Source organism: Bipolaris sorokiniana, assembly GCF_000338995.1.
Source record: "Bipolaris sorokiniana ND90Pr unplaced genomic scaffold COCSAscaffold_5, whole genome shotgun sequence".
NCBI classification, from domain to species: domain Eukaryota; kingdom Fungi; phylum Ascomycota; class Dothideomycetes; order Pleosporales; family Pleosporaceae; genus Bipolaris; species Bipolaris sorokiniana.
Window position 1 is genome coordinate 999,994 of NW_006911899.1, and position 21,072 is coordinate 1,021,065.

The 21,072-nt window shown below is 52.2% G+C and overlaps 8 protein-coding genes across 8 annotated transcripts; 4 read left to right on the top strand and 4 right to left on the bottom strand.

Annotated features, from left to right (window-relative positions):
* Positions 1-651: 651 nt before the first annotated feature.
* Positions 652-2,367, top strand: COCSADRAFT_87218 (glycosyltransferase family 2 protein; the record flags this gene model as incomplete). The annotated part of the gene is made up of 1 exon (XM_007700540.1): positions 652-2,367. One exon carries the CDS (start codon positions 652-654, stop codon positions 2,365-2,367), a length of 1,716 nt encoding a protein of 571 aa, XP_007698730.1.
* A 3,554-nt stretch (positions 2,368-5,921) lies between these two features.
* COCSADRAFT_354897 (uncharacterized protein) lies at positions 5,922-6,752 on the bottom strand (the record flags this gene model as incomplete). The annotated part of the gene is made up of 3 exons (XM_007700541.1): positions 5,922-6,098; positions 6,119-6,161; positions 6,184-6,752. The coding sequence occupies 3 exons, from the start codon at positions 6,750-6,752 to the stop codon at positions 5,922-5,924; spliced, it is 789 nt and encodes a 262-aa protein (XP_007698731.1).
* COCSADRAFT_308086 (uncharacterized protein) lies at positions 6,752-7,390 on the bottom strand. The gene has a single exon (XM_007700542.1). It carries the CDS (start codon positions 7,186-7,188, stop codon positions 6,868-6,870), a length of 321 nt encoding a protein of 106 aa, XP_007698732.1. The 5' UTR covers positions 7,189-7,390; the 3' UTR covers positions 6,752-6,867.
* A 1,233-nt stretch (positions 7,391-8,623) lies between these two features.
* On the top strand, positions 8,624-10,695 carry COCSADRAFT_308127 (uncharacterized protein). The gene is made up of 2 exons (XM_007700543.1): positions 8,624-9,525; positions 9,576-10,695. The coding sequence occupies exons 1-2, from the start codon at positions 8,826-8,828 to the stop codon at positions 10,592-10,594; spliced, it is 1,719 nt and encodes a 572-aa protein (XP_007698733.1). The 5' UTR covers positions 8,624-8,825; the 3' UTR covers positions 10,595-10,695.
* A 952-nt stretch (positions 10,696-11,647) lies between these two features.
* On the top strand, positions 11,648-13,760 carry COCSADRAFT_35685 (uncharacterized protein). Its single transcript, XM_007700187.1, has 4 exons — positions 11,648-11,787; positions 11,841-11,885; positions 11,942-12,222; positions 12,273-13,760. Exons 1-4 carry the CDS (start codon positions 11,718-11,720, stop codon positions 13,281-13,283), a joined length of 1,407 nt encoding a protein of 468 aa, XP_007698377.1. The 5' UTR covers positions 11,648-11,717; the 3' UTR covers positions 13,284-13,760.
* Positions 13,761-13,769: 9 nt separating this feature from the next.
* COCSADRAFT_139855 (uncharacterized protein) lies at positions 13,770-16,950 on the bottom strand. Its single transcript, XM_007700544.1, has 2 exons — positions 15,328-16,950; positions 13,770-15,251 (listed from the first exon to the last, which is right to left on the bottom strand). The coding sequence occupies exons 1-2, from the start codon at positions 16,711-16,713 to the stop codon at positions 14,127-14,129; spliced, it is 2,511 nt and encodes an 836-aa protein (XP_007698734.1). The 5' UTR covers positions 16,714-16,950; the 3' UTR covers positions 13,770-14,126.
* Positions 16,951-17,534: 584 nt separating this feature from the next.
* COCSADRAFT_35687 (uncharacterized protein) lies at positions 17,535-20,109 on the top strand. Its single transcript, XM_007700188.1, has 2 exons — positions 17,535-17,869; positions 17,930-20,109. The coding sequence occupies exons 1-2, from the start codon at positions 17,651-17,653 to the stop codon at positions 20,021-20,023; spliced, it is 2,313 nt and encodes a 770-aa protein (XP_007698378.1). The 5' UTR covers positions 17,535-17,650; the 3' UTR covers positions 20,024-20,109.
* A 29-nt stretch (positions 20,110-20,138) lies between these two features.
* On the bottom strand, positions 20,139-21,060 carry COCSADRAFT_35688 (uncharacterized protein). The gene has a single exon (XM_007700189.1). The coding sequence runs from the start codon at positions 20,944-20,946 to the stop codon at positions 20,548-20,550; it is 399 nt and encodes a 132-aa protein (XP_007698379.1). The 5' UTR covers positions 20,947-21,060; the 3' UTR covers positions 20,139-20,547.
* Positions 21,061-21,072: the final 12 nt, after the last annotated feature.

The following is a 21,072-nucleotide window of genomic DNA, read 5'->3' on the forward strand; positions in this document are numbered from 1 at the left end:
CCTTCAGGTTTTCGAGGTTTTCCTCCATAATTCTTGGTCAACGTCTAGCAACCAAAATACCATCTCTTTACAAAAGCCAGCAGATGCATGAATCCAAGTTCACCACACGACAAAATGGTCGTCACAAAATGAAAAATCGTACATCTAAGTCAGTTAGAAAAATGTACTCAAGCTTAGCTACACATCGATCCAATACAAAACCTCCATCTACACAGCTATCTCTATCTCTTCGATTAGTCTCCCCTTTCAATAATCCTCTGCGCTGTCAACACAACACAATGTCCACTTTCACCAATCCACTCCGCCCACCTCTCACTTCTTCACAACACCAGAATTTTCTGTCCCACCCCAACACCCGTACCACCATAGTGCCCCCAGAATCTTCACAACATTCCACATTGTCCTCATACAACTTCCCTATTCACAAATACATAATCGACTCACACCGTCCCTACCGTTTACATAATGCCTCTATCAGGAAAGTATATCAAAGGTTCCCAGACACAACGAAAGAAACTCTCTCCATTACGACAACCCAAACTAACAAAACAAAGTAGTTGCCTCAATCAACAAAGTCAAGAAATAGAGTCGTAAAAAATCTCCAACAGAGCTCCCTTCGCAAACTGAAGAAAAATGCCTCTTCAACCAGGTATGAAAAACTTCATTGCAACCTTCACCACCATCCCCATCCTCTGGCTCTGGTGGCTCTCCATCCTACCCAACGCGTCCTCCCTCGCAGTGAATCACGTCTGGAACTACAACACCTCAGACCCCAGCACGTTCCTCGCAACCTGCCTCGTACTCACCATGGCGCTCTGGATCCTGCACCTCGTTCTCACGATGAAAACTCGACTGGAGCCCGTCTCCCCTTCCATCGTTTTCGGCCTCTTGTTTCACACGGTCCCCGCTCTCTGCCTCCTCGCCGCTGTTCTGAAAGCCAAGATCGCACAGGATAGCAAGATGGTGTGGTTTAGTGCACTAATGGTGTTACGGTACTGGCGCACGCTTGTTGCTATTTTCTTCTGGACGCAATATCGACCTTCTATATACCGCTCTGGCAATCTAAAGAAGTACACGGCAAAAGACTGTACGGTTGTAGTGGCTACCGTGGGTCCGGGCCAGAACCTCGAGCTGTTCACACGCATGGTCGAGGGAATCCTTGCCAACAAGCCGAAACGCGTCGTGTTTTCTACACCAGAATCTAGTATCTCGGATATTGTGCGGCCGGTTGTGCTGGGTATCCAGAAGGTGTTTGAAGAGCGTAGGGTAGTTGGCGAGAAGAAAGAGATGGATGGGCACTATGGCACTACTGAAATTATTGTGACAGGTGGGGCTAATAAGAAAGATAAGCGGACGCAGACGGCCGAGGGGATCAAGATGGTCGAGACGAAGATTATGGTCATGGTCGATGATAGTGCAGTGTGGCCCCAAAAGTTCCTCGAGGCTGCGCTTCCGGCTTTTCAGGACGATAAGGTAGGGTTTGTGGGGACACGCAAGTGGGTTGAGCGGTTGCCGCTACCCGAGTATGATTTCGAGCTCACCTGGTATCAGAATATGGTTGCGCGGTATCGTGCTGGTTTCTGGAATACCATGGGGGCGCTGTATCTCGTACGTCACAACTTTGAGATTCGCACTTCGAATGCCGCTGATGGAGGCGTCTTCTGCGTCTCTGGTCGTACCAGCTTGATCTTGTCTCGGATCGTCAAGGATGAAAACTTTGTGGAGAATTTCCTCAACGAGTACATCTGGTCGTTTCCTAGCCTTGGTTTTGAGGGTGTTGGTCCGCTCAAGGCTGACGACGACAACTTCATCACCCGCTGGGTCATCAAGCACGGCATGGACGTCAAGATTCAGTATACCGAAGATGCGACCATGGTCACTCAGCTGGGACGCATAGAAAATTTCAAGTTTGTGGACCAGTGCATGCGCTGGAGCCGTACGACTATCCGACAGAACCCGATCGCCTTGTTCGTCGACCTGACTGTGTGGTGGAAGTGGCCCATCTCTGTCTGGATGGTGTACTTCCCGTGGATGTACAACGCCACTCTCTTTTGGGATACTCTGGCAGTCTGGACATTTACCACTACCGCATTCTTTCGCAACTCTTCAGTCCAGTACTACTGGTTGAGTCTTCTGATCTCTTTCATCTGGATGTCGAAACTAACCAAGACGATTCCGTGGTTCATGCATAGGCAGAACCGTTCAGACTTTTTCTGGTACTTCTTCCCCATCCCGGCTTACCCTCTGTTTGCGTACGCTCACTCCATTATCAAGATCTACACTGTCGCAACCTTCTGGGTCAACGACTGGGCTGGCCGCACTCGAGACGAGAAGCAGCCAGAGTTGGATGGCATTAAGGCCAAGTAGGTTATCGGGCTAGACCAAGGTAAGATGACTATGTTGTCTTTTGATTTGGATTACACTCTTTAGGAATTGATCCAGAACAGGCTTGCAAGTGGCTAGCCACCTCTTTCTACTTTGCTACTTTTCCTGGCAGGTGACTGGAAGCGTTTGTTGCGGCCGATTCATGGGCGATTGATTCCACCGGGGCGACAGACATCTAGAACCTCGACTTGAACACGTTGTTTTCCCGGGCATGGGAAGGGGGACTGCATGATATTTCCTTTGGCGTTGGTTAGTTGTATTTTCGATACCCATGGCAGTATCCGGAGAAAGGCTTAGCCAGAGTAGATCGGTCGGTCTAGATTTCCATAGATGGTGTTTGTTTCTTTTCAAATGCCGAAACAGAGTTCTTTACTTACCACCCCCGTTCACTGCATGATGTGTTAATGCTGTAGCTATGTCTAGATGCGTGATAATTCTGCATAGTTGATTCGTGGGATAAGTGATCAACGATAGGTCTGAAGTCAAGTGTTGTACATTGTTAGGGATCGAGATGTAAATAGTGACGTCTACCTATTTGAGAAATGGCGATGAATTGACAGAAATGACACTGTGATTTTTGATACATTGAGACAGTCCAGAGAGGCCGCGGCCAATACAGGAGTGAACATATTGGTGTAGATCGAGCCTACAGCGGGGTGTGTTCTCTCTGTACAGGGTATCGTATTCGTGTTCGCGTTCGCGCTAATTTGTTATTTGGGTCATAGTGCAGGTAGTGCGACGATGGATTGGTGAGTATGCACTCTGGATGCGCTTTGGATGCGCTTTGAATGCGCTTTGAATGCAAAGATATTAAAATCTCCTGCAGCATCTCGAAGTGGCCACAGGGTGGGTAATGTCGTCCAAATAGAGTACTGTCTAAGAAGATATGGCTTTGGGGTACTAGGGCCACCTGCCCCATCCGTACTTTCTCCGCATGAGCTGAGGACAGTTCGGACCCGACAAGATGGATACGTATGAGTTCACCTGCGACTATACAGCACTCTGAAATTTTCCGTCTCACTCTGCGTCTAAGATTGGGGGTTTTCGCGAGAAAAAAGGAGCAGGGGAGAGAGGCGCCTTCGCATCGGGCCACTTCCCCTCATTGCATTCTCACAGCATTACAGCATGGGATGGCTGCCTGACACAGTGCGTGACCATCGGATTCACCCACGCAGTTGGCCCCCAAGCCAGACGCGGAGGACCACGTCGGCGCCACTCTCGAAATAGTGCCATGTTGGGCAAAACCTTACAGGATAGGCGCCAAATCAACATGTCCACGCTGCATGGTCGCCAACCAAGGATCGCGATATTGCGGGAATACTCCTAAACACCCCGGCCCTGGAGAAAAAAAGCAAGTCTTATCACCAGTTTCCGGTATGGCGCAGACGGGAGTGGATGTCGAGTTGCCGCCCGATACATGGGAGAGAGACTGGGGTAAGCGAAGATTGGGGGCCAGAATCCAAAAGACACGATATGGGCGAGGCATGTGCCGGGCCCGGCGCAAGCCCTTGTACGCCTCCCTGTCGTCCAAGCCTGTAGGAGTGTTTTAGAAAGGGCAAAAGCAGAGCCGTCAGTTGAAGCCAATATCACAGATGGAGCCCACGGATGCGATGGAGAGCCCAAGTGCAGACAAAGACATGTTTGCTTTGTGCTCGCTTGCCAGTTAGTCCTGACATGGCAGGGTCTGGTCGGCCCCGGGCCCGGGCCCGGCTCGTCCATGGTGTCGCAAGTCCGCGGCCATGGGTGACGGTACCTTGTAGGCTAGCCTCTGGGGATGAGACAACGCTTCCTTGCAACGCACGCCAGCGAGTAAACATGGTTTCGGTACCACAATAATGGGCAAGCTTTAGCGATGGCAGTCGAGGTAAAGTGTAAGTGTGTATGTTTGTGTGTACAGTACATATGTACATACGTATACACATACGTGTAAATGTGCCAGCGCCTTTGGCGGCCCTTGCAGCTATGGGCGGTGCTTGCATACTTAGGCTTGCCAGCGTTAGGGCACTGCTCTGGGAGGTTTCAGAAGAGGCATGTTTGCGAATCCGAACTCTGATTGCGAAGTCGGCGTCGATCGCGGTTGGACGCTTCCTAGAAGTGTGTACAAGTGCATGGGCGCGTCATCTTCCTTGCCATGTGTCGGTGCGGGCCAACTCATTGTGTGTAGTAGAGTGTGCAAGCAGTGTGTGTGAGTGTGTGTGAGTGTGTGTGAGTGTGTGTGCGTGTGCTCTCACCTCCCCTGGGCATTGGTGCGCGTGCGGGGCGAAGGGGGGGAGTGACCACATGATGAGGCTCTGTGGAGGACATGGATAGAGAGATGGAGGGTTAGTGATCCAGGCAGATGGGCATGGGAGGGACGGCCAAAGTCGTACGTTTGTCGGGCGTGCTTGTCCACGCTTGGCCCTTCATATGTCTCGCAGCCATGGTGTCGCTCCGCTCATGGGGCGCGGGAAGGATCAGCGACCCATTTGGCCGGGTCTTGCTCTCTCTCCTTTGGGTCGGTGGCTTGGCTGCGGGGTCACTTGCTTTAGGCGACCCGAAACCGACGACCAAACTTTGGCCCATCGACCCATCCACACTCACGGTGAGCCCACGCAACGGCCGCCGATAACTAATCTGGCGTCTCTATGAGCCCGCAACGGCCATTCGCTAGCCACTAGCCTGAGCCCGAGTCTCATCGCCCCTCTGCTCCATACCATACGTTACCGCTGCGGTCATGCCAAAAATGGCTCCCCAAGCTCGCACAAGTGCACGAGGCAGTGAGAGAAAGAGGGGGTACAGCGCCATCGCAATCGAACCAGCCAGCAATCGAGCCCAAGGTCGTGGACCGGCTGTCGTTCCCCCTCGGATCGTTCGTGTCGCATGAGCCCAGATGCTGGTTGCTGCTTGACGCTCGGTGCCAAACTGCTGGTATTCTCCTAGCAGGCATCACTTGCTGATCACCCGTCCAGGTGGCTTTGAACGGCCCATGTGTCTAAAGGTACACACCATCGCCTCCACCTCCGCCAACTGTTCAAAAACGGGCGGCCACAGAGTGACCTTAGCACTCCTCCCCCGTTATAGGCGACGCCCTTGCCAAATCTGACCCAATCAACCGCTAGCCAGCGCGAAGCCAATGCCCTTGAGAACGAAAATGAGAACGAAATCAGACCATTAGAGCCATTTTAGTGCCGATTACACACGTACGGCTCTTACTACTGCTCTGCCCAGCCTCCATTGGCGTACTGAATCTTGGGGCCCATCCAACCATGACTTGCTGGAGCTTAAATCCCCTTTTAGGGGGGTCAAGATGAGGGCCATTGCCACGATCGCCTGTCTCGACACTGCTGGCAGCGGCAAAAGCCGCTTCGCCTAAATACATGCACAACAGACGTGCACACACATGCACATAGGAGCCGCTATGACCGCCTGTGCTCTTGATCTTCGTTCGTAGGGACATGTATAGAGTACATTCAAACTCTGTCAATTTGCAACGCGTCACGGGCCGCACGGCTGCCTGTACACTGGCGCATGCGATTATCATCACTCAATCTATATTTTCAAGATGCCATGTTCAACACAGACGCAAATGACTTGATTTCTGCATCCTGGCGGTACGTAGCGCCACTGCTGTCGGCCCTTTCCTCCGCAAGTGCAGCTTCACAGCAAGCCGGGCCAATGCCAGTCACGGAGCGATCTGGACTACGGCCACAGCCTGGGGCGGAGCGTCCCATGTCCTGTTGTGTCATTCACACACACAAACATGCTCAGGGAGCACCGACCCCTGATCCCTGAGGGGCCTAGAGCATGCACCCATCTCACCGGGTGCTGCAGTAAAAGACTGGCAACCAAAGTGTCTGTGGCGGTGCACAATCACAGCACTGAGACAGGCTGTCTTTCTCCTGCAGTAGTTTCATTGCGCCCTTGGCCTCTCTGACTGCACGATCACGATACTGGCGTTGGCGTGGCCGGATTACAGTATCGATTGCGTACAGGAAATCAAACGACCCCACGGACATTGCATCCTGCGGGCCGCAGGACCAAAATAGTTTGTCGACTTGCATATCACAAGTCACAGACAGATAGTATTGGAGTTGGACCAACCACCAGGTAGCATGCACAAACCCAAAACTGTCCTGGTACACGGCCTCATTACCGCATAGACTGCGACAGTGATTTCGTAGACTAAAATAGTCTGGATTGGGGAAGTGGTGCGATTCGGTCGTCAGGCTCATCATCGCGACGCGAATATTACGATAAGCGTTTCCCTTGCACGCCACCTGGAGTACCTGTTGTGGAGCAGCACCAGCACCAGCACCAGCACCAGCACCAGCAACAACAAAGTTGAGCATTGAGCTACGATGCTGACGCTTTTGGGCAGACGGACCCATGGCTGAGAAGTAAGCAATTGAGTAGATAGTAGGAGTAGTGAGATGGAGCGCGTGTGGAGCAGGGGTGCATGATTGGATTGTTCATATGCATTGGGTACGGTAACACAGTCAATAATCATGCGCAATTGTACGTGGTATGCTCCAAGAGGGTATACTCGGCAGGCATGCTGGTTCCAGAAGAGCCTGCGGTTCGCGGGTTGAATAACCTTATCCACCGCGTCGGGCCATGGGCGTTCAGGGACCACGCGAAGCAGGTTGGGTTGCTACGCTGACTGTCGAGATTACTTATGCGTGGGCATGGTATGGAACGTGAGGTCCGTGTGTGACAGGCAGGACGGCCTCGGTACCTTGAGATGGCAAGAATTAAGGCGTGGGAGGGCACAGAGCGAAGGGCGACCTGGCAGGACGCACTGAGGGAGATTGGTACGGCGACCATACACCCCACATGCAGGCCGTCTTATACTCTAACCGGGACAAGGCGGGGTGTAATTACCTGCCATGTTCGCATCCAAATCATGTGCAGGTTGCCGTCACATGGGGTGGGATCCAGTAGACGGCGACCTCTCCTGCATACCCCCTCTCGTCTAACAAACGACAGCAGGCTGGCAATCAGGCTGGCAACCAGGCTGTGATTATTCAGAAGGACGGATCACGCCACGTAGCACACAGCGTAGGTGTGTAGCCTCGCATTGTGCTCACCGCGACGGTCAGAGTGTCGTTGTGGACGAGGATGCATTGCAACATGTGCTGGTGCTGTTGGTACTGCTGCTACTACTGCATCAGCGAGTCCCACAAACGACGATGATACCGTAGGAAACGCGGTGAGGTCAGCACGCTGCGATGCCTGCCAGAGGGACCGCCAGACGGGGGGGGGTGAGGGGGGCAGGGCAGGCGCTGCGCCCGCTGAGCCCCACGAGCAGACTCGCTTAGCTGCCTCGTTGCAGGCAATGCTCGGGCACTCCAAAGGACCGGTAAAATTAGCAGCACTACCACAAGCCAATCAGCGCCCCGGATCTTGCACAGCCGCTCACCAGCCACAGATCTTGACCACTGTGGACCGGGCAGAGCGAGACGGTCGCCAATCACACATGCTACTGACGCCAGGCCTGTGGAATGGCAGCCCATGGCTTCATGCCTCCCATGGCTCCCCGACTGGAGCGGTCATCTAGCGTACGCTTTGCTTCAGGGCTCATCCCTAATCCGCTTGTCTTTGCCAGAAGTAGCCTGGACGCTCCCGCCCTCTGCACGCCTATTCGCTGCCGCAGCTCTGCCCCTCGTTACTTTCGGTATGGTCTGCTCACTAGGTGGTCCGACTCGTGCGGACGGGGGTCGGACACACCGCGACTGCTGCCAGCCTAGCCTACCACAAAGCGGTCGGGGCGCGCGATCAAGGCGGGGAGCAGAATGGACGGCGGCCGGTAACTTGTGCCTTCTTTTATTTTTCTTAGCGTGGCCTGACTGCTCCAAAACAGCCACCTCATGCTAGAGGCCCAGGCGCCCGTAGGGCAGCATACCCTCGAGGCAGGGGTATGCCATGGCGCCCTGGTGGCTTCGTGCACTCCATCCCGCTGGGGGCCACTTTGGTCCTGTCTCTGGCCTCGTGTATAAACCGACTTCGCCCCCGAGGCATCGTTCCTCCAGTCCAGGCCTCTGATCAACAGTACCCATTTCTTTGTTGAGATCTCTCCGACGCCCTGGTTTGCCCTGCTCGACTACACCTGCTCCCGCTTCAGGACTTGTCCCTCGCTTCTTCAGCTAGCCTCAGGCTCCTCGACGGGACTACGTGCTGTCACTCCCGTAGCCGGAAACAGTACAGGATCGGCAAAAAGCATCGACGATACTCACACATCGCCGACCCATACGTCAAGTCGACACATTGATCGACACTCTCTCGACGAGGGTAAGCTTTCCCCTGCCGGTCCCTCTAATTTGCGCTACCAACCAAAACCACGGCGATCCTGATTGCTCGGATTCCATGCTTATGCTGACCCTGTCTGCGCAAATAGGCATCAAGCTGCTCCTTCATCTGTAGCATTTCCATTTCCTGTTGCCTCACATACTGCATCCTCCATCATGGTCGACTACGCCCCATACACGCCTGGCATGGCCCACGACTTCGAGCTCTACTCTCACTCTCAGGAACAGCACATTGACTACCAACAAAGTCAACCCTTCATGCCCGTCTCAACATTTGGTATGGATCACACCTTCACTGCACCCTTTGACCACATGGCTCCTCTTGCAGACGCTCCAAGACTGCAAGACCTTCAGTTCCACTACGACGCCATCGCGCAAGGTGTCAAACCATCATACCAGTACCAGACACCAGCAGGATCTCCCCACTCAATATCAAACTCTTTTCATGAGATGCCGCCTGTCTTGTCAGCGTCATCAGAATCTGGCGCTTCAGTATCTTCATCTGCCGTAGGCTCTCCATCACTTGTACCCCAATTCACCGAGCCATGGAACCCCATGCCTATGGGGGGACTCACATCTGGTTTTGAGTACTCAGGCATGGTAGCAAACGACAAGTCGTATGTGGGTAAGTCACTGGTTTCTTCCATAGCCGTTTCTTCCTTTTCTTCTTCTTCTGTCCCATCTCCAAACCCCAAGCAAAATGTCTTCAAAACGCCTGTCACTCCAGCCTCGGCGACTCGGTCTACTGTGAGGTCGAACTCTTTTCTTTGTCACAAAACCTATCCACGCAACTCTCCGCCAGTCCGTTTTTCTTCTGTTACATCAGTGCCACATTTTTCTCAATTCTCTCCATCTTGTTGGTCTCCTTCCATTTCAAGAGACTCTTAGAGACTAACGTGCTGCAAGCAGATCCTAATCTCATTCAGCCTTTTGCATTCGCTCCTCAGAGCCCTTATCCTGAGATCAGGACCACACCCTCTCCTTACTTCCCAGTCATTGAGCAACCACCATCCCCAGCCCTGTCGCAGTTCTCTTCATATAGCCAGCGACCAGGCTCCGCACGGATCAAGAAGTCCAGCGCTAGCCCATACCTTCACACCCAACAATACCAACCCTACCCCAAGTACAATGGCCAACGGCGAAGCTCAGTCAACTCCCTCCACTCACAAAACTCTGGCACAAGCCGCAAGAGCTCTAGCAGCTACAATATAGATGACGAGACACGGGAAAAGGGCATGTGCCCACTCCCAGAGTGCGGACGTGTTTTCAAGGATCTCAAGGCACACATGCTCACTCACCAAAACGAGAGGCCCGAAAAGTGCCCAATTACCACCTGCGAGTACTACGTCAAGGGCTTCGCAAGGAAGTATGACAAGAACCGACACACTCTCACCCACTACAAGGGCACCATGGTCTGTGGTTTTTGTCCAGGCAGTGGTTCAGCGGCTGAGAAGTCGTTTAACCGCGCCGATGTCTTCAAGAGGCATCTCACATCAGTTCATGGCGTTGAGCAAAACCCTCCTAATAGCCGCAAGAAGAGCTCCGCAAGCCGCAAGTCATTTGGCAGTTCGCAGCCCAGCGTTGCCGGTACCTGCTCCACTTGTTCAGTAACATTTGCCAACGCGCAAGAGTTCTATGAGCACTTGGACGATTGCGTGCTGCGCGTCGTGCAGCAAACCGACCCCGCAGAAGCCATCAACCAGCGTCTCCTCACCTCTGTTGCAGAGGACAAGAACGTCACTGAGACGCTGGACCGAAATGGCCTGTCTAAGAGCATCGAGTACACGATCCCCAAGTATGAGGACGATGATGAGGACGACTTCGAAGAGGAGGAGGTAGACAACGATGACCAAGATGATGCTACTTGGGGCAGCCGTCACACCCGCTCAGGCAGAGGCGGCATCAAGTCTACCAAATCGCATTGACAATCAACACATCCCCGAGGTGTCGGCGCAACGCAGCACGTCGGGGGTGGCAACCCAACCCAACATGTTTCTTCTGCGCGCGTCACCAAGTCTAGCCCGCGCGCTGGCCTCACCTTCTCCAAAGGTGGTGTGGCCATTACTGGCGCCGGACGCAAGAAGCGCAAAAACTACCCCGTCTCTTGGGGCTGCGCTACCGACAAGATGAAGATGAAGAAGCGCGTCTTGTGTGTGTATGACGGTCAACGCAGACTGTGGAAAGACGATTTGATGCTTGACCAAGAGTTTGAAGTACGCATGAAGCTGCCCGATGGCAAGGCGTATGTTACGGACCTAGATGTGCAGACGCTCAACCGCGCTGAGGCGTTGCATAATGCCACTGCTGAGGAGAGGGGGGCCTGGGTACCTGACAACATCATCTCGAGCGGTGCTCCATCCATGGAGACGATGCCGCTTGAGTGGACAGTGTAAAAGACGTGTTGGTACAAACAACACTTGAGTATTTGTTCTCTCTTCGATTGAGGTGTTTTTGAGCGAATCCTTGGTCCGTTTCTTTTTGGCGGATACCAAAGGACACAAAGCGAACAAAAAAAAGGTTACCTGGCAGGCATCATGGTCGACCCGCACACTGACACGGCTAATGACATGCGATGACGAAACTTTGTTGTACCATCAAAGCATTTGTTTTTTTCTTTTCTTATTCAACTGATACCACTGGGCTCTACTCTTGTCTTGCTTTCTTCTTCTTGGGGCTTGTGGGCGTTGACAAGGGAGAGGACAGAAGGGATTAATGAGTGGGTATATATATGAACGAAAAGGGCATATCTGTACGTGGCTGGCCGCGAGAAGATGTAGTTTTTCTCTGAATCCACATATCAATCCATCTATGATAATTTCAACCACCATCCAATGCTTGCAAATTGGTACCTTGTGATAAGGTGTGCTGGTCAAACGCAGCGAGACAAAAGTGAAGGGGTCTGTGCTTAGTCATGGCGCAATGCGCCCCGCCGTGGGGAAGGCAGCAGCGACGGGGACAGCTTGGAGCTCCAGCAATCAACTGCCCATCCGCCCGCTTTCCCGACGCCGCAGACACGACACGACACACACAACACGACAACAAACAAAAATGGCGTCGAGTATTGAGCAGTCGCCCTTCTTCCAGCAGCAGAAGGCCAAGGGCGAAATCGTCGTCAAGGGTATGATATCAACCAATACCCTGTCGTGGGGTATGCAGTGCTAAATGTGTTAGACCCTCCCAAGTTCGACCTGGAGTCGTATATCGCTAACTACACTGGTATGACTCTTGCACCCTAAATCAGATACTCAAATAGTACTCATATCTTCTGGTAGGCTACACGCGAATCGATCGCCTCCATCACATTGGTGCCCACTCTCCGTACCTCGCTGTCGATGCATATCGCCTAGCTATTGCCGAAACAAAAAAAGGTAAGAACGTCGCGCTGTATACAAGATTAGTCGAAGATTTCAGCAGCATTGCTCCAAATGACTCTGCTGCTTTGGTGGACACAACTTGGGCAGAGAAGAAGACACGGGAAGTCCGTGAGGAGCATGACAGGCTGGAGCACGAGTTGAAGTCGTATAAGAACAACCTGATCAAGGAAAGCATACGGGTGAGTGGTCAGAGATATTACTTCATAATTTTGGCTTTAACAAACCACAGATGGGCAATGAGGACCTCGGCCACTTCTACTATGACATTGGCGACTTCTCCAATGCACAGAAGGCATACATGAAGATGCGCGAGCATTGCACCTCACCGAAACATCTCGCCGATATGACTCTCCGCCTCGTATTCGTCAGCATTGCACAAAAGTCATGGACAAATGTACTAGCAAATCTAGCAAAGTCAGAGGCCACTCAGGTCAAGGGTGAGGAGAAGGCCAAATTAGAACCCATCATATCTGCATGCAGCGGCCTATGCCACATGGCAACGGGCAACTTTAGGGAGGCCGCAACGGCCTTTCTCAGCACTTCGGCAGCGTACCTGACTGCTGAGCCCGCAGCATACATCAAGTGGCAGAAGGAGGTTATTTCACCAAACGACGTGGCAGTCTACGGTGGTCTCTGCGCTCTGGCATACATGGATCGCAGCGACCTGCAAAGCAAAGTTCTTGCAAACACTGAATTCCGCAACTTCCTGGAACTCGAACCGCACATCCGCCGCGCCATCAACCTCTTCTGCAACTCCAAGTACAGCGCCTGTCTCGAAGTGCTCGAAGGCTACCGGAACGACTATCTCCTCGATGTGTACCTTTCTAAGATTTTGAATACAATTTACAGCCGCATCCGGAACAAGAGCATTGTGCAATACTTCATTCCTTTCAGCTGTGTCACGCTCGACGAAATGACTTCGAAATTCCCCGCAGCTGAAGGCAGAACCATTGAGGAAGATTTGGAAGAAATGATCAAGAACCGCCAGCTGGATGCACGGATAGATCTTGTCGACCGCTTGCTCATCTGCCCACCAAGAGACCCTCGCCATGAAGTGCAAGAAGAGGCGCTCAAAATGGCAGAATCGTACGACCATACCCTTCGCCTGCGATTGACACGCCTGAACATGTTGGCAGCCGGATTGGAAGTTCAGCCAAACAAGACAAACGACAAGTCGGCTGCTATGGGCAGTGGTATTGGCGACACGTTCCGGGGTCTGGGTTCCAAGATTGGCTTCTAGGAAGAGTCAGAAACCAAGAAAGATGACAAAGTGGTGGAAGATGGAGAGACTAGTGCGAATAAGGCCATGCCAAAGGGGATCATGACAAAGTTCACCCAGAGGCTTAAGCGTATGAATAGTCATTAGCATTGCACGGCGTTATTTTGGAGGGGGGGGGGTTCATTTTTACCAGAGGGTAATACAGCATGCATTTACGTTAGCGAAGCCCAGGCATATTCAAGCGGCATTCTGGCGTTGAGAGGGATGGATGATAGGATAATAAGGTACTTATTTCAATCTGGTACGGCTTGAAGGATTATAATCATTGCTGTCCAGAATGAAGTGAGAGAAGTTTCACCGCTTATTTCTTATCAAACACACAAATGACTAATCGAGAACTACAACTCATTCTCCTTGACATGTATTAGGACCCGACTCATTTTACCACATATTCATCCCACACAACCAAATCAAATATCACTTTTAAACACCAAGACAAATTAACAACCCCCCCCCCAAGCATCAAGAAACAAAACATTTGGGTCAATAAAAGAATAACGACTTGGATAAATGACTGGGTATCTAGATTTTACACGCCAATATTTCAAATTCGTATTCTGCTGCAAAATTCATGAAAAAAAGATATAAGGGTTGAACGCCAACGCTTTCCCTAACACACACCTTCACAAGGAAGAAGAAGAAGTCTGAGAAGAGAAATCTGAGAATTTTGTCATAAAGATTACCATGATTCTTTGATCCAAAAACCCCAAACTTAAGAGTAAGAGGAGAGGTGAGGAAGAAGAAGGTGAGACCAATGTAAGCAATCGATCCTAATTGAGTAAACCCCTCCAAGTTATGCTTGTCTTAGCCCCATTGCGCGTCCTCAGTCTGTACCTGCTGTTGCTGTTGAGAGTCTCGAGACTGCTGCTGTTGGTGCTGAGCTGCATTTTGGTTTTGGAAGCCATAGTATGCAGGGGCAGGCCATGCGTAGTCACTTCTCGCAAAAGGATTGTTGGGGTTAAGATTTGCTGCAGCAGAGGCTATTCCTTCGTTTGAAGAGAGCATTTCCTGGTTTGTTTGGTTCGAGGATTGTGACTGGGCCTGCGCTGCTTGGACGTTGTTGTTTTGCATTGGTATGCCATTTTGTGACATAAGTGCATTCTGGTTGGTCATGACGTTGACGGTATGCCCATTCTGAGGTATTGGTCTGTTCAGAGTGCCGTAAGGGGAGTGATTAGAGTGATTGGTTGCAAAGTAGTTTTGGGGTGTTTGGAGTTGAGAGGACTGAATCTGGTGTGCTTGGAGCTGTTGTTGTGTTGTTGTCATTGTCTGCGATGCTCCGATTTGGTTCTGCTGCTGGCTCTGAAGACGTTGTTGTGGACGTTGCTGTGGAGACTGGCTGCCAACCTTGTACAACAACTGCTGCGGTGGGCTACCAATGCCACGCGACGAGCCTTGGTTGAGCTGCGATAGTTGCTGACGATGGCTTGGCATGGTCTGTTGGCGTTGTGGGGTTTGCTGTTTCTGCTGTTGAGGAACTTGAGGCATTGTCTGTGACTGTGAGACCTGAGGGCGATGGCGAGGCTGATGCTGATGCTGCTGCTGAGAGTGAGGTTGGGGTTGAGGCTGAGGCCGCATCTGCCGTGGCTGCTGCTGAACATGCGGCTGCTGTGGCTGGACATGAATTTGTTGCGGCTGCGACCGTGGTCGGGGTGCAGTATGTGGTGCTTGCACTGGAGTAGTCGAGGAGCGCCGCTCCGTCTCGAACTCGCGTATCTTTGCTTTGGCTTCTTCCAACTCTCTCTTCAACCTTTCAAGCTCGGATTCGTTATTCGAAGCCTGACCAGAGTGAGACGCCTGACGGGAGTGCGGTGTCGACTCAGGAGGACCAGTAGGCGGATGTTGGTCCTCATCGATCGCGGATTCCGGATAGAAGCATTCCCGGTTTTTGTTGGTACACGTTTGGCATATTGGCCGTGTGTTGTCGCACTACAATCATGTCAATTCTGCAAAGCGTTGGTAGTAAGACGAGTGCCAACGTCTTCCACTCTTTTTGTAGACTTACCTTTGTCTTTTTTTTCTTGCACGCATTGCAACTGGTCCTGGGTCGCTTTCTTTGCGGTGTCTGCCCAATCTGAGATTCGACATACAGTGTGCTTTGTGGGACTGACGAATGCTCTTGTGCTGGCTGAGCAGGGCGAGGAGGGACAGGTGGTAGAGGTAGAGGTGGAGGTGGAGGTGGTGCAGAAGACGTAGGTACTATCTGTGAAGGTGCGTCTACTTGTATGAGCTCCAAAAGCGATCGAAGACTCTGAGCTCTTAGATCACTTTCAAGTGAAGTGTTGGACAGCCTCGGAGGCTCTGGAAGAGATGGGGTTGGAGGCTTCTTTCTCTTCGTCTTGGGAACGTCCGAATCCTCGCTGCTCACCTGTCTGGATCGAGTCGTAAGCCTCGCCAATGCCTCTGGATCGTTCTCCTCGAGATACTTTCGCCGCTTGGAATCTTTGCGTGGGGGTGGTGCGCGCTCTTCGTATGTTTTATGAATGGGCACATGCTTGTAGAAGACATCAAGCGTCTGCTTGGAGGCCGAGAACTTGACAGACAGCACGCCCTTACAGTCGTAGACAGGTTTGGTAGCACGCTTGCCCATCTTTGCGCCTTTGCCATTGGCAGCACGGTCCTTGTTGAGGAGCGAGTCGTTGCAGTAGTAGGAGAAGCGGAAGCTGTCATCCTCTCTGCTGTTCCAGCAATTGTGGAAGCTGTAACGGTATCCATCGATCTTCTGTATTGCATCGACGCAGCACTTTGCTATTGCCCTCTGCTTCCGCATCTTGTCCTTGGGGTCCGGCGTCGGCTGCAACGCTTCTGCGACAGTCAACTCAACCCTGAGCTCCACTTTCTTGGGCCCATTATTCGGCTCGACGGATTCGGCGAAGCTGGGCCGGGGTGCAAGAGTGGGGTCTGGGAGAGACTGATATTGCGGAGGCCTGGCGTATGGGGCAGACTGGTAGCCGGACGAAGCATGGGGTTGTTGGTGGTGAGGGAGGCGGGTCTGCTGTTGCTGCTGCTGTGGCTGCTGTTGCTGTTGCTGTTGCTGTTGCTGTTGCTGTTGCTGTTGTTGCGGTGGCTGCGACTGGGGCTGCTGAGATAGCGGCTGGGGCTGAGACGTGCGGGATGTAGACGTGGACGAGGGCGGTGGGACTGAGAAACGGGTGCCTATCCAGAAGGAGAACTGGGCATCTGTGTGCTCTGGGTCCTCTGGCGGGCTACTGAGATAGTCGCGAACTGAGGCCTCGAAGCGGTCAAAGGTGGTGATGTTGGTGAAGGGCACCGTCTTAGCCTGCGCGTCTCTGGGCTGGCGGCCGCGCGCGAGCTGGACGGGGGCGGCGGGCCAGAGGGCTTGGTCGTTGGCATGGCGAAGACTCTGGGGTTGAGCATGGGACGATGCCATGTCAAGTGGAGTCCGGCCCGCGAGCCAGGTTCAAGGCACCTGGAAACACTATCCCAAGGGTCAATACGGTGTTTTGGAAGTGGTACGGAAGGCCGTGCCAGCCTTGGCTTTCAGGCCGTCCCCAAGCCTAGCTTGACGGTCACGGCGGGTTCGAGGACATGGACATCCCAGCAGGCGTGCCAATGGCTGTCTACACCCACGCAGAGTTTTCGTCGAGGCGTCCGGAAATGCTGCAAGGCTAGAGGGTGTCGCAGCAACTGTAGGTGAGATGACGCATTCGCCCTTCTCTTGCTCCCCAGCTCCGCTGCTACCGCTAGAGGGCAATGCGAGGCCAACTACATCTCAATGTCGTCAACTACGTATATCCACGCGGAATAGCTACCTACTCAGGTCGCGGTTATCCTGTACACGTCAAGAGACTAATGTTGTGATCGACATTGATCCCCATCCCCACCCCCCATGGCATAGGTACCGTGCCAATCACGTGACCATAACTGCCTACTTACTAGTACTTACACGCAGGGTGCAACCACAAGGAAATGGATATAGGGTTGATGCAGTGCTCAAGATCCCGTGATCATTTTCAGGCCCGCAATTCGCTCATTAGTCCTCTCTTTGTAGACTGCACTATCTCTAGCTTGGCATTTCGATACGCGTTTACTGTCTCGATCAATCCGCACAATTGTCTGGCAACTAACAGTTGCGCCCTTTCGTCTTGCTGTGCCCTTTCTTTTCAATGGTAGGATTTGTGGATCCAGGAGGCGACAAAGCTACAAGCTCCTCAATAGGCAGCCATGCACCTCCATCTTCCAAGGCCCCCAGTTACCCCACACCAACACTTACCATGCCTCTTCCGTCTTGACTCACACCTGGTGTATATATAAATGTCAGCAACCCAATAAACATCAAGCCTAGAACTCAGGGTCATCTCCTCAAAATGGCTTCCAACAGTGATGCTGCCGGCTCACAGAAGCATTCAGTGCTGAGTTCATCCTTCCCTGTATTTCTTCCAGAGGATGTGGCACTACATATGTCAGAAGATGAGTTCCAGCATCTTCTGAAGCAGCAAATACATCCAGATGGCTTGAAAGAGCGCAGCGAACAGAAATCCACTGCCAATGGCAGCGAATCAGTCACCGTTGCTGAAAACGAGCCTGTGAGTAGCACCGGATTGAAGCGAAAGGCGTCGTCTGACGCTAACAATCTCCGTCTACAGAAAGCGCCATTTGTCACTGGCCTGGAAGATCACGCCGCCCACGTGCGAACAGATGAACAGCTTGCGGCCAACAACCAGACCTTGACGGAAAACGGCGACGTCACCAACATCTCATCGAAGAATGTGCTCGTGGACCTATTCTATGACCTTGGCCAGGCTACCGGGCCTGAAAGACTCAAGACCCTACTCAAAGATGCCTGGAACGAAGACCCTCTCCTAACTTTGAAAATCATATTCAATGCGCGCAGTATTCATCTGGGCAAAAGTAGTCGACTCACCACGTACATGGCCATGGGCTGGCTGGCCGAGAACCATCCTTTGACGTTTCTGGCAAACCTAAAGTGGCTAGTTCGACCCGTCATAGCGAAGAAGGCCGAATCAAAGCCTGAGTCCAAGGATGACTCAATCAAAAAGCTCGAAGACGATTTTGAAATGGTAAAGGTTGACGAGTCTAATCCTTCCAAAGCACACGACGTCAAGTACGGAATGTCGCATGGGTACTGGAAGGATCTTCTCAATCTAGTAGTATTTTCAGCAAATGACCAGCTCAAGTTCGATGGCGACCCTTCCTCTCTGCTCAATCAGGTTATCGATACCGCGGTAAACCCAAAAGAAACAAGAAATTGGGATCCCAAGGTTGCGAAAGAAACTCGACACCGCCAAAGACAAGAACACAACCAGCGGGTGCAAGGCAAGCTGAAGAACGATCCTTTCCATCGCGCGCTACACATTGCTGTCGCGAGACTGTTCGCAGAGCAACTCAAGTCCGACAAAGCCCTCTTGGATTCTGGAAAGGCATCAGACTTGAAAAAGATATCGCTGGCAGCCAAGTGGGCGCCCACCTTTGGTGAATTCCACGACAAGCAGACCTTCATTCAGTCTTCTATTGCCGAAATTCTCTTCCCAGATCCTGCCTTGCACTGTCCTGATGCCAGCAACCGCGAACTCTACCTCCGCCATGCCCGCGAGCTCTATCGAAAACAGTATGCATCACCTCTACGTAAGGCCCTGGGTGTCGTTGAGCGGGAGATTGCCGCGAAAACCTTTGAGAATATCAAGTATGAACAGGTACCATCACTTGCCATGGACCGTTACAGTCCACTTTTCATGCAGAAAGATGAGGAGCGCTTTACCACCTACGTCAACAACGTCACCGTCGGCACTGCAACCGTATCTGGCGCTACCCTGCTACCATCCACGCTAGTCAGCAAAGTACGAGGCACCGCTAGCAGGCAGGCGTCCCTGATGAAGGGCAAGAAATTCAACTTCAAGGCTGCCAAACAGCGCAATCAAGACAAGATACTTGGAGATCTCATCGATGGCCAGTGGAAGACTCTCGTCAAGCGCGTACGCGACGCAGGCACTCTGCAATCTAGCATCGCTGTATGCGACGTCAGTGGCAGCATGGGCAGTCCAGTATTCAAAGATGGCTCCTGCCCCATGGACTCTGCTATCGGCCTCTCCCTCCTCATCTCAGAGGTCACAGCACCGCCCTTTGGTAACGGCTTCATCACCTTTGAATCTACACCCGCATACATTTCTACGAGCGGCGCAGGCGAGGGACTTAGAGAGCAAGTCAAGTTTCTGGAGCGAAGCCCCTGGGGTGGTAGCACGGATCTCGTTGCCGTCTTCACAGACGTTATTCTCCCCATGGCTATCAAGAACAAGCTCAAGCAAGAAGATATGGTCAAGCAGATTTTCGTATTCAGCGACATGCAGTTCAATGAGGCCTACGAATCAGAGAGTCGATGGACATCCTCGTTCCAACGCATTAAAGATGCGTATGCGGAGGCGGGTTACGAGGTTCCGCGTCTCATCTTCTGGAACCTTGCTGGAAGCAGTACGAGCAAGCCGGCGACCATGGATGATGCGAATACTGCGCTTGTTTCGGGTTACTCGCAAGGTATGCTTAGGCTCTTCCTGGAGACTGGGGCGTTTGACGACGATCACGAGATCGAGGAGGAGGAAGTGGAAGTTGAGGGGGTGGATGGCATGATGGAGATTAAGAAGGTGAAAAAGAAGATTGATCCGTTGACAGTGGTCAAGAAATCGGTGGGACATAAGGCGTATAGTATGCTCGAGGTTGTGGATTGAGGGGTTGATGCAGTAAGCGGGAGAGATGTGGGAGTGTGATATTACGACACGTGATTACTATGTGACAACTTAACTTCTTTAGCGTAAAAGCTTATTGCATTAACTATGTATTTTTCTAGTTTAATGAAAATGTATTCTACTGTTCATGCTGTATGACCAAAATTCACAGTTTGTACTCTAACGGTTGTTTGATCCCTCGCCATCGGAGCCCTAACAAGTCCCCTGCAAGGCTAATGTGAATGCGCCTTGCGCCATCGGAAAAAAAGGTCCTGCAATGGAGACTACCGGAAGGCTGGACTTTATGTTACGCTTGTCGAAACCAGCTGTTCCAAACGGGCCGTCCGACAAGATGCGATTTGAAGAAGGTGCCAGGACGAGTATCAAATCGAAGCTAGCATTGAGCACAACGAAAACTTCAGCAGTACTCTCAGTCCCCAGACCTCAGTAGCACCACGAATACAAATCGTAACCCCACGCTCCCCCTCCTCTCCCCAACGCCGTCATCCGCACCCGTCACCCCCAACCTACCAATCATCATCACTATCCTCTCCCGCAATATCTCCCCCTTTAACCCTATCCACCACCCTCTTAACCCCCTTCTCCACGCTCTCCCCCTCAATCGCCACGCCCTCATGCCACACAATCGGATCCATGACCCCATCTTGAAACCACATAAGCGTCGGCACAAAACTGATATCCAGTGTGGTGCCCAGCTCCGGTAACGAATACATGTCGAAGCAGTACACATCTACCACATCGTGCTCTGCGTAGCTGGACGCTGGCAGCAGCTTATTCAGTGCGGCGACAACTTCGTTGGAGGTAGAGTCTTCGGGCCAGTAGGCAAGGAGGATGGTTTTGCCGGCTGTGGCTTTGATGCAGGCGACATATTCGGCTAGGTTTGTGATTTGGGTTAGGTATGACATTTTTTTTCCTTTTCCCCTTTTCCCTTGTTATCTTTTTTTCTCTTTACGCTGAGGGGGTTTCGATTTGTTGGAGTGATTGAACTTTTTTTGCTTTTTTGGGGGGTTGGCCAAGCTGCTGGGGTTGTG